The 20,218-nt window shown below is 41.5% G+C and overlaps 1 protein-coding gene across 3 annotated transcripts in view; it reads right to left on the minus strand.

Moving 5' to 3' along the window:
* slc5a9 (solute carrier family 5 member 9) overlaps positions 1-20,218 on the minus strand; it is a 139,277-nt gene that overhangs the window by 102,630 nt on the left and 16,429 nt on the right. For 2 of the 3 annotated variants that reach the window (XM_030433430.1, XM_030433431.1), the window contains 4 exons: positions 8,890-8,961; positions 6,194-6,298; positions 682-846; positions 488-593 (listed from right to left, as the gene is read on the minus strand). In XM_030433430.1, the coding sequence (XP_030289290.1) occupies positions 488-593; positions 682-846; positions 6,194-6,298; positions 8,890-8,961 (448 nt within the window). The remainder of the gene's footprint in view (positions 1-487; positions 594-681; positions 847-6,193; positions 6,299-8,889; positions 8,962-20,218) is intronic. The other variant, XM_030433432.1, reaches the window with a different exon arrangement.

The raw sequence follows: 20,218 nt of genomic DNA on the forward strand, positions 1-20,218 counted from the left end.
AGGCAAAAAGGGCAGGGGCTCAAGCACGTATGTGTGCACGTGCCTGAATGGCACCCTGGTCTGACTTATTCCTTTTCCGTTTCTTACCATGATACATTGAAGACCCAATCCGTATATATTGTCAGCCAGAGACTGGTCAGTCTGCCCCATTTCTTCTAGTTCAGGGAAAATGTGTGTGTGCTTTAAACAACCCAGTTGAGTGACCAGCAGTAGTCACCCTTTAACTAGGCTACCTGCATCGGGGCCAGGCTTACGCTATTTGTGCAAGTGTGTTGCTTCCCTTCCACACAGCCTGATGCCCGCAGGTTTTCTTTTATGTTCATCTTTTTGTTTGTCTTACAAAATATCAAACCCTGCCAAGCAGTAGTCAGCTGACTGAATCAGACTGAATGAACAAGATAAAACCAAAACCAAATTATTTAAATTATCATTTGTGTTCAAGATAAAGGATTGAAGGACGAAGAACTGTGTGTGCATGTGTGTTTACCTGCCACTGTATAAATAGCAGTGACCAGCAGCAGTATGCTTGTGGACAGATAGAGATCCCAGCCAAACGACATCTGGATGAACAAAGCCCCTGAAAAGATATCTGTCTGGGTAATACACACACATTTATTTGTACACGTTGTATGTCGACAAAAGAGTATGCCAAAACTGTAAATGTGAGTGTGTTTGTCTTACAGATATTTTGGTGAAAACGTAAAGGATGAGTGACAAAACGGACATGTATATGCGTATCCTCTGGCCTCCAAAGCGTTTGGCCAGATATTCAGGCATGGTCACCACACCAGCAGAGATGTAGACGGGAATAAAAATCCAACCCAGAGCCACCAGAACCCATGCTGCCTGCACACACACACACACATACACACACACACACACACACACACACACACACAAAAACAAAGTTTGGTTATTACACCACATTGTCAGTATTGTCTTGACATTAAACTCCTTTTTAATTTGTCTGTATTAAATCCAGTGATCAACAACCTCTCCACATTCTACCTGTCTGTCCCTCCTTTCAAGGTACAAGGTAATTTATGGTTATTTAACACAGGGTTGCATAAGGAAATTAAAGTATAGATATAAATAAACACATAGTGCATCTTATGAATTTGCATCAGGGTGTATAAAAGCAGCAGCAACAAAAATGTAATCATAATTTGGTCGGCTCCTTCACATCAAAAGCTCGACATCTGGGAAACACTGTCCACCTCTCCTCAGCCAACTGTTGTCCTGCTCTCTGTCAGGTCAGAACATGGTCCATCCGTCTATCTGAGATGTTGTGATAGAGACAGGTCTCTGTATGCACAACTGTCTATAATTTCACATGGTTTTGTGTTGAGTCCCAAGGGACCAGGAATTGGCTTCACTTGATAAAATAAAAGAGAAATGTCTCACGGAGCAACGTTACAGGACCAAACGGCAGTAACGTAGTAACTAGAAGTGTCTTTGGCAACTTATGTGAGGAAAAACATACCGCAGTTACATGTGGAGAAGTGTCTGTCCTCCTGTCTGTCAACCTGTCTGCCCCACCAACTCTTCATCACACTTCTGCCCAAAAAAGCTGACCACGGCAAAAAACTTTAACTTACCAAGTTTGTCTCTTTCCACTATTGTTTTGATGAAGTAACTGTCATGAAAAAATCTGATGTCACCTGGATGAATGTGGTATGGTCATGGATATTTGCACTTTCTGGTCATAATATTATTTGGCATTATTTAACATCATCATAAAGGTGGGCAAATCTGATGCAGCCTGCAGGGAACCTACACATTTGGAAGGGACTATTTTCCAGTAAAACAATGAGCCCAAGGTTAAAGTCAGAGCTGTATAGAAATGAATATGACTTCCAAACAACAATGGCAATGTCCTGGGGTGGCTTGATTTGTGGCCCAATTTGAAAAAGGGTTTTCACTCACAATCACCCACAATCCCAGATCATGTTTCTAGGGCATTTTCACAACTCTAATCTTAGTAAGGGTTAACTCTGGTTAATTGTTCATTCAACGCAGATATTTTCACGTGGTTCGGCCTCTCATTGACACGAAAACCCTGATTTTATCACGGAAAATGATCATTTCAGAAAACTATGTCTTTTGACAGTATATTCTGACTTAAAGGATAACAGAAGTAGATGTCTATAAACCCCTCTGTAATTATTTTCCCAACTAATATGACAACAAAATGAAAAAAATATCTTGAGCCTGGCTTTATTACACAATCTGATCTCGTTTTTTAAAAGGTATGCAAATTAGCGAAATTATTATGAGATAAGGCATAATTTGCATATTTAAATATTAAAATACAAAAAACTTGGAATACATTTTTTTCTAAGCTTAACATAAGTAATCAGCTGAGAAAGTGTCATGGTGATGTCTATTATTTAATTTTTTTACCCTGTTCACTTGTAGTGTCTCACCTTAAGCCACTCACATTCCTAGTAACCTTCACTGCACTTAATGATGTTGACTTCTTAGAGTGCTATCAATGGCATAAATGAGTTCCTCATGCCCAGAAGCTTAGAAATAAATCTTTGGTTTACATTTCTTTCACATTTAGATCCTAAGATACACACATTTACAATTTTGTGCATGAAAATGACATATTACAGAGGTCAGTGACCTCTAGCTGACCTCAGAGGTCAAATTGAGAATGCCTCCACATCTTAAATTAAAGCTTAGGTCATCAAGAACAAACCCTGAAAGTTTCATACTTCTTTCACAAAGAGCAAGATTATTGAGCTTAACAGCTCCACTATGGTGACTCAACCATGATGTGCTCCGAAGGTTAGACTGTCCCATTTAACAACGGTTGATGAAGAGTGAGCGGAAGGCGCGATGAGATGCGACGCCTTGTGAAAGGTCAGTGTTAATGCAGACAGCCTATGTTCTATCACCAACACCATAGCCAACTAAAACATTATAGGCCTTTACTCTATACCCTAAATATACCTATAATATATATAGTATAATATCGCACTCAAATGTTTTTATTCTATTTTATTTTATTTTATATGCATCACAGAACTCAAGGATAAGTGTGGAAGTCATGAGCAGTGCCCCTGGCCCCCACCCAAAAAGCGGCACACTATTGGATGTAGAGGATTCCGGTGATGAAGCCCCGCAGTGTCAGGATGAAGTTGCTGTATGCTTTGTCGTGGTGGGGAGAGCACAGTCGTTCATTTCCCAATATTGCTCAGATTGCAAGATTTATCCTCGCCATCCCTGCATCAAGCACAGCAGCGTGACAGCAGCGAGACTTTGCGGATGATGTGTTTTTTTTTACACAGCAATCTAAAGCACCACGCCAAACACCAGATAGTGTAATTCCCTAGCGTAGGATAAGGTAGACCAAAATTGCCCTCATTCAATCAAAGACGAGTAAACCATGCCATGTAAGGCCCTTAGGCTAGTTGTGTAAAGTTTAATAGCCTGATGCGAAAAAAAGTTAATGTAGGTTATATTGTTTGTGCACTTTATCAGGAACTGAATAAGCCTATAGCCTACTACTATGTCACCTAAACTTTTGGTTAATTTTCATAAGACGGGCCATGGGCTAAGATTACTTGGACACTGTTTTTTTTAGTTAACTATGTTGACGGCATGTTACTTTATTTTTTTGCATGGTGGTAATAGAAGCCTAAATTGTTTGATAGTAGCCAACCATGGAGTCTATTTTGTGTCGATAATTATTTGTGTTACAGTCGTGTCTGGGTTTGCTGACTGTATTAGGCTATAGCCTATCGTGAGCGAAAACCAATTAAGTTTTCATCATGCAGACTATTCCTTTTCAACTTCAATGTGGCAACTAATAAACATTTTCTAATATGCATATCTAATATTTCTTAATGTCAGGCACCGGTATCAATTTATAGCGAGTTGGCTCGGGTGCGGACTTTAATTTGTGCTACTGTCGGAAAATGGGTCGGACGCAGTTTTAAGTGTGGTGGGTACGGACGGGTGCAGGTTTGCAAAATAATACCCGTGCAGGACTCTGGAGCAGGCTGTTCTTTCTAAGGAGGCTTAGGTCTTTCAATGTGTGCACTCAGCTGCTGCAAATGTTCTACCACTCTGTGGTAGCCAGTGTCATATTTTTTGCAGCAGTGTTCTGGGGAGGTGGCATCAGGAGCAGTGGTGGCATCAAGCTTAACAAACTTTTGAGGAAAGCCAGCTCTGTGGTGGGGATGAAACCTGTGACAGAGAGGAGGATGAGAGGAAATCTGCAAGCTATAATGAACAATACCTGCACCCTCTCTACGCTGAGCTGAGGCAACTCAGGGGCACATTCAGCCGCAGACTCATCCAACCACGTGCCCCCCACGTGGGGGTCTCTTTCATACCATCAGGGATCAGACTACAACAACACCTACACTGCACCACAGCTCCTTTCTCCACTGGTTAAGGACTCGAATATACACTTCACTGTAACTTTAAGACTGATTGTTGTATTTTTTGTTCTGCTGTTATTTATTATCTCAGGAACTGGCACATTTTTACATATTGTTGTTATTTAATTCAATATATCAGAACTCTGAACCCTGCACATTTGTCACATATGTTTTCACATTTATTATATATTGGACACATCACATACACACAAGGACAGTCACTATATATAGTATGCTTATTTTTATTCTAATAGTTTTTTTATTATATTTTTAGTCAAGTGTTACTTATTCTTTGCGTCTTATTTCACCTCTATAGTGCTGTATTACCTATGAATTTCTCCCAAGGGGAATCAATAAAGAAACATCTTACCTTATCTTATCTTATCTAATGTTTATGGACAAATGCCAACTATACTGATGTTCAATATTAAATTGCATGGCTGTTTCTTTCACAGAAATATGCACAGGTCCACAACACATGATCGTCTCCCTGTAGTTAGGAAGTAGGGCAGGGGTACTCAAATACAAATCTTAAAGGGCCACAAAGATTTTTTTCAATAACTCAAAGGTCCATGTATTGAGGTCGGTCAGGCCACATGCAATAATACTGTAATATTCAAAACAAAATGTCCTCTTCATTCTAAACAACAAAATACGAACTAAAATAAAATGTAATTTCCATTTTAACATAAATTAAAATACATAGTTGAATATTTCCTCTTTTTGTTTGCCTTCAAACATTGTGTCCATCACTTCTGTCATGCATTATTTTATTTCATTGTGACATAGATGTGACAAGAATCCTGCTTGCAGCTTGATATGACGATTTCAGTGCATTTATTTGTGTTGTGCTTATCGCTGAATTTTGAGGAAATGTCTCTTCAAAATTCCTATGCTTCGTCTCATAATGCCGTTTCAAATTGGAAATCTTCATCACAGCTTCTCCTGGCATATTGTAACGCCCCTTGTGGACTGTGGTGCAATGACTCTTGGGTATTCTGTTGGTGTTGGTGTAATTATGGTTCGTGTATGTGTTTGTGAATAAGATGATATGTAAGATGATTGTGGGTTAATTCACGTCATTTGTTCTCTGATTAAATGGTGTTGAGTTTTAACAATGATGATAAACATTTTGGCACCGTGAGTGAAAGGGTGTTTGCTGGGAGAAACTCCCCGTCCGTTACACTATTGCTGTGTTTGAAAATACATGATAAGATGGAGTAAAATTAGTTAAACTACGTCTGGGCTTTGTTATCGCTGCACTGTCAGATACGTGGGGCTTGTCCTGTCAGAGGGAGAATGAATGCAAATTTAAACCCCCTATTTCTCTGAGTCGTGGATTTTCACTGTTCGCTTTGTAATGGCAATTTATTTGGAAACATGCCATTTTCAATCTTTTACCACCGGCAAAATGTGAATACACGAACTGCTCCGAAAACGAAAGTGAAAGTTAAAAGTTGCGTTCGCAGCGGTGAGTGACCCAGCTGTCTCTGTATCGTTGGCATGGAGACAAGTCCCGGTGCACACGTGCTGACCCAACCAAAACGCATGGTGAAGGAATAAAAGTTTGGGGGCCACAAACAGGAGGCCGGCGGGCCGGATGCGGCCCGGGGGCCGCCTATTGAGGATCGCTGAAGTAGGGTGAACGTTCTCATATAGCTTGTAGTGATGAATTTCAGTTTGCTTAGATTTTTCTCGGTGTGAAAAACAAACATACAGGGGAAAACACTTCAAGTTTACAAACCCGTCAACTGATTCAGACCAGAGCAAACAAACTGTGGGTGTGAAAATGGACTTACATTCCATTCAAATCCTCCAACAGCGATGCCTTCAGCTGCTCCTGTTCCCGCTAGACCAATAAACAAACCGCTGCCAACATTACTGGACATCAAAGAGGCTCCAATCTGTAAACAAATGAGGATAATGCATAACAAGAAAATTACTCAATATAAAATGAGAGCACTTGCTTTATTTGAAAATGTTATGTTGATAAAAATTAATAATACACTACTTTTTGGCAGATGAGACAATAACTAGAAATGATATGGCCTCATCAGAAAATATAAAAAAGTGTTATAACCTATATAATAAGACATAGAAAGACACATTTTATATCAAATGAGACAAAAACTATAAATATGATTAAAAAAACTCACCTGCTTTCATCTTCATACACAGAATACAGCAATCTTAGGGCAACTGCTCCCTGACATATACATTTCCAGTAATCTACTGTATATCAAGTAATCCTCAATTAATATCCCATGCCAAATACTGGCTGTGGGATATTAATTGAGGGGCAATAAGATTGTCAATGAAACACAGTATACTAAAGTTTAGAACCATATAAAAATAGGCTATATTTTATCAAAGTGGAGTGCCACATGTAATTTGGCTCCCTATTACTTATTGATAAAACATTTTTGATTATTATTACTGATCTTAAAACTCAAGTCTGAAGTTTTCCTGCTAAAACAACAACATCACAATACAGACAGTTCTTTGATGTTACTGTCGGATTAAGAGTAGCCAATAGTAACGTAGGAGCCATTCCTACTAAATATACAGCTCTGGAAAAAATTAGGGGACCACTGCTAATTTTTCTGAAATCCGCATCTCTACACGTATGACAGCCATTCCATTGCAGTGTCTGTTGAATTCCAACACAAGCACACCTCATTCTACTTAATGAGGCACTGATTAGGTGATCACCTGAACAAAATCTTATTTAACAAGGAAAAGTATAAAAACCACTGCTGTGGTCATCACTATCCTCTTGCAATAAGACCAACTGGACAGCAGAAACAGTGCCAGTAGTACCTCATTAGTAATTTGTATCAAAAAAATTGACCATGTCACAAGAGTTGAAAAAAAAGGTTTGAGTGAGGAAAAGAAGGGTTTAATTCTGGCTTTACTGGCAGAGGAATACAGAGTGTCAGGTTGCTTCTATCATTAGAATTTACGACGGAGATTCACAAGAACAAGGTCAAGCAGCAGACATCCAGGACAACAAAACTACAGACCATCAGAGGGCAAAACTACTCTCCACAGATCTGGATAACTGTCAATTCATTTGATTGTCACTCAGCAACCACGTAGGATGACATCGAGTGACCGACAAAAAGAATGGCTAATGGCAGCTAGGGTGAAGTGCACAGCGAGAACAATTCGAAACAGGCTCCTAGAGGCAGGGGTCTAACTAGCAAAAAAGAGCCAGGCTAAGGTTTGCAAAGGACCATAAGGATCGGATCTAAGAGGACTGGAGTAAGGCCATCTTCTCTGATGAGTCCATTTTTCAACTTTGTCTAACACTTGGGACTCTAATGGTTAGACGGAATGCTGGAGAGGTGCTTCAGCAATGCTGGAATCAGGGAGATTCATCTTTGCAAAGGACACATGAATCAAGCCACCTACAAGGTTATCCCGTAAGAAAACGTGCTTCCTTCTGCTCGGGCAATGTTCCCCAACTCTGAGGATTGTTTTTTCCAGCAGGACAATGCTCCATGCCACACAGCTAATTCTATCAAGGTGTGGATGAAGGACCACCAGATCATGACCCCGTCATGGCCAGCCCAATCCCCAGACCTGAACCCCATTGAAAACCATTTTTGCAGCAGGAGTGGCATAAAGACACTCAACAGCAATGTGAAAGACTGGTGAAGAGCATGCCAAGACGCTTGAAAGCCGTGACTGACAATCAGGGTTATTCCACCAAATATTGATTGCTGAGCTCCTTCTAAGTTAAAACGTTAGTATTTAGTTTTTTTATGAATTAATATGAGCTTGTTTTCTTTTTTTCTTTATTTAAGGTCAGAACACTGCATCGTCTTTGTTATATAGACCATTTGTCATTTTCCGCAAATAAATGCTCTAAACAACAATATTTTTATTTGGAATTTGGGAGAAATGTTGTCAGTAGTTAATAGGATAAAACAAAACTGTTCATTTTACTCAAACATAAAGGTCTGAAATAAATAGATAGTAACATCAGAGAAACTGATCATATTGCAGTGGTCTCTACATTTTTTCCAGAGCTGTATGAGGGTTGCAAATTGGTCTAGCAGGTGTCACTCCTATTTTTCATTTTTTACCGCAACGACCTTGCCATGTCATGCTTGGTAGATTCTGCACAAGCAATGGTGAAATGTTGTTCTGAGGATGTTTTTAGATTCATGGATCCCTAGAAGAACTCTACAGTGAAAAACAAACCTTACATCAAAGACACGAAGAAGTACAGGGACTGTTTTCACTAGACACTACAGCAGCTGTTAAGGACGGCGAGCATATCAACTAGACACACCACTATGCAGCATCTCAGTGGCTTCAAGTTTTAAGCTTAGCCACAATACAACTATTCAGAACAGGACTACACTAGAATTCAGACGATAGAGCAGTACAGTATCTTGACATTGCAATACAAAATATAGCATATAGCACATCAACATGGACTTGAGAACAAAAGATCATGCACAACAGTCACAAGTTTGGTACTCACAGGCCACCAGGTCATTGAACGGCCAGCAAGGAAGTATCCCCCCACAGTGCTGCGATTGGCTCTCACTGATGACTACAGAAGAGCCAGAAGTTACACCTAACAACACTGAAAATGTATGTGTTCTCATATGCTATATCATACATTCGCAATCAATATAATTGTCTATGTAAGTACTTTTACTGTATATGCACCTTTCTGGTAAATGGACCATCTTATACTGTTCACCTGCACTCTCGTCCAGTTTTGTCATGGTCGAGCAAGGCTGAATGCAAGCAAGCACCACAGTTGTGGGAATAATTAGAGGACCAGTCTTAATTAAATTAAATGAATGCATTTCCACTGAGCATTCACAGAGCAAGAATAAGTCATTTGTGCTTGTGGTACTGTTTGATTTGGGAACGCTGAGTAGCAGAGAGGATCCTCCTGCATTTCCAACATGTAAAGTGTCCAGCTTTGGTTATTATTATGTTTTTTTTGCAATGCTTTGTTTTTTTAAGTCAGTATGTCATTTTAGGTACTTTTCACTGCTTATGGAACAGAGCATTTTACTGCTGTTCACTACTTTATAAAATATTTTTTTAGAAATGTCTGATCTTTCCATACAGAGGTGTTCTACCTATGGCTAACTAGTAGTATCTTCCTGTCACATGATGTTCATAACGACCATACACATACTGACTCATTGACTCAAGAACAAGAGCCAACAAGAACAAGAGTCAGTTAGCCTAGATTATGAATGAAGATTAGAAAGTACAGAAACATGCAGTCATTAATAGGACACTGTCATCTGTTCATGTACAGTTTTATTTTCTCTTCTTTTAGAGGTGAAACTGGCCTTTGATCAGGTACCTTTAGTGGCCAGATCAGCAAGTAGTCAGGGAGCAAAAGTCTCAATAACATGGGTTGGACCTGACATGGTCTGCCAGACTTTTTTTTTGTTTCTGCTGGAAATATCATGAAATAAAAATGTGGCCATTTAAGTGTATGCACCCTATATTTTCTATCAGAAAAATGTGAAAAATGATTTTTTTCCCTCAACTCCTCAGTGGGTTAGTTAGGCTGCGAATAAATGTGTTCCAGATACACAGAACATATGTGCTGACAACATCCACTGATAAAATAACTCTTAATTTTGCATCATTTTAATGCCAAAAAATAGGTGTTTTCTCACTTTTTTCCGATATTTTAATCTTTACTTTATTTGTAATCAATTATTACTCCAAGCAATGACATCAGTCAATATGCCATTCTTTTCACCAAACAGTATACTTGTTCCACAGAAAAAAATAAAAAAAATCCCACTAAAATCAATGGATCTGTGGAGATTTCACTACTAGTGACAGGCTCAGACAGGCTCAGACAGGCTCAGAACCTCAATAGAATTTTAGACATATTAGTCTAATTGCCAGCCCATAGAGCCCCATTGTGAACCTAGAAATGTTGAGTACACCAAAGTTTTATGTTAGAAATGTACAGTATGGGTCCCCAGCATTAGGAAATTGCCGGATGCTAACTAGCATATGTTTGGCAATTTGCATAATTAGCATTATTAGCATTAATAAGCATTAATCACCTATATGGGCAATATTTCAGCAACTGCTTGGCTGATTTGGACAATATTGGTGTGGTTTTGGGGGTTATTGAGGATGCTGAATTAATTTCCGACATTTTCAAAATTCGAAAGTGGCCATATTTCAACTCCCAGTGGTCCGATTTTTATGAATTTTGAGTCAATTTAGAAGTTTTAGCTGAATCTATAAAAATAAATTGTAGGATATTTATGAACACAATTATCCAATTGAATATGTACATTTTAATTCACATACTTTTACACTCTGAGGTGACATTAGAGATAACAAAGGCAAGTACCATATCAAACTAGAATACTATGACTATGGCTAAATAATATAGAGAAAGGAGTATAATACAGGTTCCAGGTAGTGCACAAGAGTCCTGGAACAGGTTTTAAAACACAAGTATAGCCAAAAACATCAAAGCAGAATCAGAATCAGAATCAGAAATACTTTAATAATCCCAGGGGGCAATTATTTCATGGCGCTCCAGATATGCAAATAACATATATTATACAAGCAACATCTATTAAGAGCAAAATTTAAATATAAATATAAATATAAATATAAACATAAATAAATAAATGAATAAATAAAAGAATAAAATATATATATATATATATATATATATATATATATATATATATATATATATATATTATATATATATATATATATATATATATATATATATATATAAATACATACATAAAAGATCAAATATACAGTTAAATAATAACTGAGGAAGTACAGAAAAGAAATGACTGTCCATGTTTGAGTCAGGTTACAGAAGGAGGGGTGTCTGACTCTCTTAGGGAGGCGTTATAAAGTTTAATGACCACAGGCAGGAATGATTTCCTGTGGCGCTCAGTGGTGCATCTGGGTGAGAGGAGTCTACCGCTGAATGTGCTCATCTGCTGGGCCAGTGTGTCATAGAGAGGGTGTGTGACATTATCCAAGATGGACTGAAGCTTGGATAGCATCCTCCTCTCTGCCACGGTCGTCAGAGTGTCCAGCTCCTCCCCCACGACATCACCAGCCCTTCTGATCAGTTTGTTCAGTCTGTTGTTATCTGCGACCTTCAGCCCACTGCCCCAGCATGTGACAGCGAAGAAGATCGCACTGGCCACAACAGACTCGTAGAACATCCTCAGCATCGTCCGGCAGATGTTAAAAGACCTCAGTCTCCTGAGGAAAAAAGAGTCGACTTTGGCCCTTTTTGTAGACAGCCTCAGTATTTCTTGTCCAGTCCAGCTTATTATTGAAGTACACCCCCAGATACTTATATTCCTCAACAGTGTCCACAGGGACTCCATGGATGGAAACAGGGGTCACTGTTGTTTTCGCACTCCTCAGATCCACTATGAGCTCCTTTGTTTTTGTCATTTTGAGCTGCAGATGATTCCGTTCACTCCAAGTGACAAAGTTGTCCACAACAGTCCTGTATTCATTCTCATCACCCTTCTCGATGCAGCCAACTATTGCTGAATCATCAGAAAACTTCTGAAGGTGGCAAGACTGAGTACAATAGTTGAAGTCAGAGGTGATTAGGGTGAAGAGGAAGGGAAAGAGGACAGTCCCCTGTGGGGCCCCAGTGTTGCTGACCACCCTGTCAGACACACAGTTCTGTAGGCGTACATACTGTGGTCTACCCATCAGGTAATCCACAATCCATGACACGATGGGGGCATCAACCTGCATGGCAGCCATCTTCTCACCCAGTAGAGCTGGACGGATGGTGTTGAAAGCACTGGAGAAGTCAAAGAACATGACTCTCACAGTGCTCGCAGCACTGTTCAGCAGGTAGATGATGCTGTCCTCAACTCCCAGGTGGGGCTGGTAGGTGAACTGTAGTGGATCAGTGAAGGGCCTGACCATAGGCCTTAGCTGCTCCAGGACGAGCCTCTCCAGGGTCCTCATGATGTGAGATGTGTGTGTGTGTGTGGGGGGGGGGGGGGGGTGCACTTTCAGTATAAGTCGTACCTGGCGACATACAGAGATGCAGACTTCCTGTGTTTGTACAGAGCCAGGAAAAAAACCCTCACTGCCTCTGTGATTTGCAAGTCAGTTACTCCCTCCTCTCCGATGAAGTGAAGAAAGTCACCAGGTATTACTGTCATGGCCTTGAGTGCCGACACCTTCCCTTCACCAACGGGATAGGAGGTGGTGTCAAACCCAGAGAGAGCGTGCATTGCCAGGATGGACCGACAGTCCTCACCAAGATGCTCCTCTGTCAAATTGATGTTTGTGACAAAACTGTCTGCTCTGCTGACCATCTCGATGTGATCTCCTATGTTGTGTGTGCACAGGAGCTCGCCTAGCCTCTGCTTGTTTGTCTTGTCCTTCATCACTTTATCGCAGCTAGGTAGGGAGGTTGTCAGCGAGAGTTGGTACTCTGTTGAGCTCTCCCCAGCTCTTCTCTGCCTCTCGTCGTCTTTGGCAGAGACTTGCTCGTACCGGTCAAAGATAACAAATGTTTGGCCGATGTAGCTATCAAGCCTGTGCCCCAAGCTGGCTGCAAGGTCAGTCACAGCGCCTGACGATGGCCACACCACGTGGTAGATGAGCTGCAATGAATCAACGTGTACGTCTGGTGGGTGGAGACTGGGAAACAAAGATTCCAAGACGCTGAACAATCATAGACTTGTTACCGTTTCTGAGGCATCTATACTCATCGATGATGGATGCAGGGACCGGGCTGAGCTTGGAGTTAAAGAGGGTAGAGAGCTCCATTCTTTTCTTGCTCCCCACCACCAGCAGCCGAGCAAATAACGCCACATGGTCAGATATGATCTTCCCATTGACCTTCACTCCTTTTGTCTTGAATTTCATTGTCACCACCTTATTTGAAATGGGTGCATGAAATCCCCCAGGAAGCAATGAAGAGAAAAGTGTGCTCATGTCCTGCCCAATCTTCAATGCATCTTACACATTCACCTTTCCATCCACCACCTGGCCATTTATGATATGGTAAAGGGTAGCAGTCTCTGTGGTGAGTGGGTGAGAGTTTTCCCATAGCACTCTCATACCCTCTTCTTTGTGTCTGTTGGGCTTCATTGTCTTTTCCAACTCTTCAGCATCATCATATATCTCATCTAATGACTTAGAGAGATGGGAGCAGATGCTGAAACATTGGATCCACACTGCGACTTGCTCAGGGTTGGTGGAGATGCCTTTCACGCCTCCTACTCCCTTCCTTTGCTTGATGCATGTCTGCTCCCCAAACGTATCTCCACTCACTGCAGCTGCACCATCTGAGTGGCGGCACACATGGCTTCCGGAGAGGAGGTCATCTTTGGCAGTAGCAGGAAAGTGCTGCATGTCATGCAGATGCCATGCAGGCTTGGATCAAGAGGGCAGGGGCCCCTGGGCACAATTCTTGGATGGCCCCCCACATACAAATACACACACACACCAGTGTTTCCCCTATATGCATTCTGTGGCGGTGTCCCGCTGCTGGTTTGTAGAGTAAGCAGATTGTATTAGTAAACTGGAGACAGTGTTTCCCCTAGATTTTTTTGTAGCAGCGTTGCTCTGAGTTGGTAACCTACCAACACTAGGGGGGTTTGGGGGCATGCTCCCCCGGAAGAAAATTTTGAAAAATAACCCTTTAAATGGTGACTACTGGTGAGATTTTTGAAAAAAAATTCAGTTTCAGAATTTCAGAATCAGAATCTAAGACATGAGACTAAATAGTATAGAAGTTGACATTGCTGCTTGAAAATATGTTAACCTCTTGAGCATTAGAGAACTTTTTTATCATGATTTTCTTGGATTTTTAATGGAAACAGAATCTGTTTGAAAAGTCAGTGGGCCACATGACTTGGAAGTTATTGAAAAAAAAACTACATTTCTGCATATTAATATTCATATAAAATAGAGGAAGCTCTAAAGTATAATAAAAAGAGCTGTCTCATTTCTCCTGTTTACTAATAGAATCTGCTGCTGGTTTGGAGTCACTGGGTCACATGACATGGAAGATATTGAAAAAAGTAATTTAATGACGGTCGCTAAATCAATTGTCAGTGATTCAGCGCGGCATTGGGAGGTGAGTTGATCGTCCCCCTGCTGCTAACACTGGGCGAACCTCATTAAAGTCACGGCTGGACCCGAGTGAATATCCGCTGAATATCCAACCTAAAACTAACTTCACCCTGGTTCCATGAGTCACCCGTTGCAGCCTTTGAATGGGATGAAGGGTGGGTTGCCGACATCGCCGCAGACCCCTGGTGCATTTTACGTGACGTGACGCGGTTGGGGCGCACTGAGGACAGTCTGCCCCGGTCGACGGTCGCGCTGGGAGCGAGGGGACCCTGTCCTTCCCCCGCGAGGGAGAGAGAGGGCGCAGCGAGCACCACGGCCCTGGGAAGCGGCGAGGTCTGGGCGGGGGGTCGCTGTCACTCAGCTTAAACGGTGACTTGTAGAAATTATACAAATAGCAGTAATGACAATAATAATCGGTTTTAAATTACCTTAGGGTGTAGTTCTTTTAGTGTGTGCATCTTAATATCGCCATTCGCCCCCCATGATATTAAACCGACAAAAATCAGGTCTTTCTGCTCACCAGAACTTGTGCACTTCTAGGATTGGAGTGATGAAGCAAAGTAGGCTAACTTTTTTTGGTAGTAGTAGTAACATTAACTGTTGATGTATTAATTACGATGGATTAAGTCTCTGGATTTTACTCAAAAGAACTCCTACCGTATTTTAGAGACGGTTTAGAAGTAGGCTATAGAGATATTAGGCTAGATAGCTAGATAGCTAGATAAATAGATAGATAGAATTACTTTAATGATCCCAGACTGGGAAATTATTTTGTTACAGCAGCAGTAGTGGGTCGGCAAATAAAACACTTCGTACATAACATAAATAGAATCCAATATATACATAGTGTATATATACAGTGCAGTGTGCTATAAACAATAAACAATAATAATATATACAACAAAACAAAATATGCAAAATATACTATAACAATAATAATATATACAACAAAACAGTAGAGAGACCAGAGTTCTCTGTCAGGCAGAGGTGAGAGAGTTATTGTATAAAGTGATGGATTGTGGCAGGAAAGATTTCCTGTATCTGTTGCTACGACAGCGAAGCTGAAGCAGTCTTCCGGAGAAGGTGCTCCGCTGTCTGACCAGTGTGAGGTGGAGAGGGTGGAGAGGATTATCCATGATGGATAACAGTTTTTTCAGTGTCCTCCTCTCCACCACAGCCTCCAGAGTGTCCTGTTTGCAGCCAATCACAGAGCCAGCCTTCCTGATCAGTTTGTTGAGTCTGTTGGTGTCGCTGGCTCCAATGCTGCTTCCCCAACAAACCACAGCAAAGAAAGGTACACTGGCCACCACAGACTGATAAAAGATCTCCAACATCTTGCTGCACACGTTGAAGGATCTCAGCTTCCTCAGGAAGTAAAGTCTGCTCATCCCCTTCTTGTAAACAGCTTCAGTGTTAGATCTCCAGTCCAGTCTGTGGTTGATGGTAACACCCAGGTACTTATAATCCTCGACCACCTCCACATCCCTTCCCAGAATGCACAGAGGTTGGAAAGCCGTCTTCCTCTTCTTCCTGAAATCTATCACCATCTCTCTGGTCTTGCTGATGTTCAGCCACGGGTGATTCTGTCCAGTCCACTCCACAAAGTTGTCTACCAGTGCCCTATACTCCTCCTCCTGTCCCTCACTTATACACCCAACAACAGCCGAGTCGTCAGAATACTTTTGCAGGTGACATGACCCGGTGTTGTACTGAAAGTCAGTGGTGTGTAAGGTGAACAGGAAAGGAGACAGTACAGTCCCCTGTGGAGCTCCTGTATCACTAACCACCGCATCAGACAGAACACTGCCCATACGGACAAACTGTGGCCTGCCTGTCAGGTAGTCAGTAATCCAGGAGATCATTGTGTCGTCTACACCCATCACCCGCAGCTTCTCCCCCAGTAGCAGTGGCTGAATGGTGTTAAAAGCACTAGAGAAATCAAAGAATGTGATTCTCACAGTGCCTCCTCCACCATCCAGGTGCGAATGGGCTCGTTGCAGCAGGTAGATGACAGCGTCATCAACTCCCAAGTGGGGCTGGTAAGCAAATTGCAGAGGGTCTAGCAGGGCTCTCACCTGCGGCCTCAGGTTGGCCAAAACCAGTCTCTCCAGCACCTTCATGACGTAAGATGTGAGGGCCACTGGTCGATAGTCATTGAGGTCTGATGGTGTCGACTTCTTTGGAACAGGAACCAGGCAGGAAGTCTTCCAAAGCACTGGTATTCTCTCCTGACCCAGGCTCAGGTTGTAGAGGTGTTGTAGGACAGGAGACAGCTGGCTGGCACATGTCTTCAGGATCCTGGGGCTGATACTGTCAGGGCCTGCAGCCCTTTGCTGGTGGAGTCTCTCCAGCTGTCTCCTAACCTGGCCTGCAGTCACAGTCATGTGGGGGAGGCTGACGATGTCTTCAGTGGAGGACGAGGAGGTGGAGGAGCAGGTGAAGGTGGAGGAGGAGGAGGTAGAGGAGGAAGAGGTGGAGGAGGAGGAGAGGTGCTGCACAGGAGAGCTCACAGCAGGGGAGTGAGGGAGGAGGGGAGGAAGCATTAGGGGCAGTGAGGGTGTGTGGGGGTCTGGAGGTGTCAGGGAGACGACAGAATGCTGTGAGCTGAACCTATTGAAGAATCTGTTCAGCTCTTTTGCCCTCTCCAGGCTGCCCGATGACTGTCTGCGGCTCATCTTACACCCAGTGATCTGCTTCATACCAGTCCACACATCCCTCACATCGTTCTGCTGGAGTTTGGTCTCCAGCTTCCTCCTGTAGGCGTCTTTACAGGCCCTCAGCATATCCCTGAGTTCATGCTGTACTCTCCTCAGTTCTTCCCTGTCTCCAGACCTGAACGCCCTCTTCTTCTTGTTAAGAGGGACTTTCAGGTCATTGGTGATCCATGGCTTATTATTAGGGAAGCAGCGTACAGTCCGGGTTGGCATGGTGGTGTGTTCACAGAACCTGATGTATTCTGTGATGCAGTCGGTCATGCTGTCAAGATCCTCTCCATATATATATATATATATATATATATATATATATATATATATATATAAAAATAATAATTAAATATGCACTACATACACACTGTGATCACTGTTATCTGCTTCTACTGTATTTGATCAACTTACTAGCACTGAGATGATACGATCCAAATATTAAAAAGCTCTGTTTTGTCCGTGTTTCCATCCAGTCAGTATTCTGCCCGACGCATTAACCACAGCGACAATGACACAAAGATGTGCAGTCAAAGAACAAAAGCAGAACTGAAGAAATTTGAAGAAGTATTACGTCTCAACATTAACACTAATGACATTGTGCTCTCTTGATACTGAAATGCAGGTCCAAAGTATTAAGCATACATATAACCTCAAAATAAACTCAAAATTCATCAAAAACGGTCCACTGGGAGTTGAAATATGGCCACTTTTAGTTTAAACTGCCATTTTGAATTTTGATATGGTATTTGCGTTTGTTATCTCAAGTGTCACCTCAGAGTGTAATGTTATGTGAATTTAAATGTACATATTCTGCATCATTTGGATAATTGTGTTCATAAATATCCTACAATTTGTTTTTGTTTTTATAGATTCAGCTAAAACTAAAATTGACTCAAAATTCATAAAAATCTGCCCAGTGGGAGTTGAAATATGGCCACTTTTGGTTTAAACTGCCAATTCGGATTTTGAAAATGGCAGAAATGAATTCAGCATCCTCAATAACCCCCAAAATCATGCCAATATTGTCCAAATCAGTCAAGCAGTTGCTTAAATATTGCCCATATAGGGGATTAATGCTAATAATGCTAATTATGGAAATTGACAAACATATGCAAGTTAGCATCCGACAGTTTCTTAATGCTGGGGACCCATACTGTACATTTCTAACATAAAACTTTGGTGTACTCAAAATTTCTAGGTTCACAATGGGGCTGTATGGGCTGGCAAATAGACTAATATGTCTAAAATTCGATTGAGGTTCTGAGCCTGTCGATCGCCAACTAGTAGTGAAATCTCCACAGATCCATTGATTTTGGTTGGATTTTTATATTTTTTTCTGTGGAATGAGTATACTGTTTGGCAGGGACGTGCACATGATTATAGAGGGGCAGGGGCTCAAAGTCAGGAAATGGCAGTATGTGCGCGTGCACAGCGCACGCCAAACTTTTTTTCAGGTCTTAACAACACTATATGTAGATTAATAATGTAAAATTAATAAACAAAGTACTTACATAAAGCTAACTACTTAGCTGTGTATCCTGTGTAGCTGTGAGTGAAACGCAATTGCCATTTCTTTTGTGTCAACAAATTATTGTCAACATGATATTCACATTATCGTAATACTGAGGTTTAGAAGACATGCAATTCAGCTGCAATTCTTAAAAAGCAATAAAACACTGATTTATTAATAGGCTATTTATTGGAGGGCAATTGCAAACTAGAAATACATGCTACACATCTAAAAATGTGACAAAACCAAGAAATGACTACTGATTACTACTGTGCTGTTAGTAGGAACAGCAATGTTTACAACAGCAAAGTCACCGTAAGCTCAATACCTGAAAGAAGTTTAAGATTTGTGGCAAACAGCCGACACAGACAGCCGTCAGATTATTCTTAACTCTTATTAACAAGCAGTTAGCTTTACAAGTACAAATGGGCACTCTTCTGAAATATGACTAATATTTAAGCATGTTAAATATGTGGAAGGCAACTTGTTAGGAAGTTATGTTAATGGATTTATACCTCACAAAGGTTCAAGTCGCTCCACTGTCCCATCTCATCTAAGCAGGCACGTGCACACATAAGGCCCAAAGGGTGCTTGAGCCCCTGCCCTTTTTGCTTGTAGTAAAAAGTGCCCTTTTTGTGTGTTTTTTAATGAATAAATAAATTCCTGCTGTGCAAAAGGATGTAAAAAAAAAAAAAAACGGCACTGTATGCATTTCCTGGTAATACCGTGTTGTGTGTGTTGAGCCTAAAGCTGCTTCCTGTACCCTGCGGCTTCGGTCTCACAGAGGAGAGAGAGAGAGACAGAGAGAGAAGCAGTTCGGTAGAGTTGGAAATATATTCACAGAAAAAATCAGGTTACATCAAATTAAAACTAAATAAATAGATAAAAAAAAACACAAACAGATCAGATCAACAGATTTGAAAATGTAGGCTGATGCTCTTTAACACCACACAGAATAAGTCCGTGAGTCCATGTCAACTTAAACTGGTCCAAGTCCTGCATCTCCTTATAGTACTTAAAATCGATCATGATTCTGGCTTTGACCATCCTGCTGAACAATAAAACAACGTCAGCATCCACACCGTCCTCTACCTTCCTCTTTCTGCTGACGTACACAGCCATCTTTGACTGCCCCAGAATAAAATTCAGCAGCTGGCACTTGTGTTTGGTCGTCTTCTTGTACCTGAAGCCCAGGATGATTGTCTGTATAGAGAAGACCTCCCCTGCCTTCCTGAACAGTCTGCCCAGCAAAGAGAAGAGAGGGCTGAGCCGAGAACACTCGGAGAAGCAGTGGAACACTGTCTCTACGGCACCACAGAAAGGACACTTGTCTGAGACAGCAGGGTTCATGATGGAAATGAATGCGTTTACTGCTAAAATCCCATGGATCAGCCTCCACCGCAGGTCAGCCACCCTCTTTGTGAGTGGAGGTTTGTACAGGCTCCTCCACTCGGGCCGGACTTCCTCACCTGAGCCCAGGTGAGCTCTCCAGGGCGAGT

The sequence above is a fragment of the Sparus aurata genome, chromosome 11 (genome assembly GCF_900880675.1).
Source record: "Sparus aurata chromosome 11, fSpaAur1.1, whole genome shotgun sequence".
Lineage (NCBI taxonomy): Eukaryota > Metazoa > Chordata > Actinopteri > Spariformes > Sparidae > Sparus > Sparus aurata.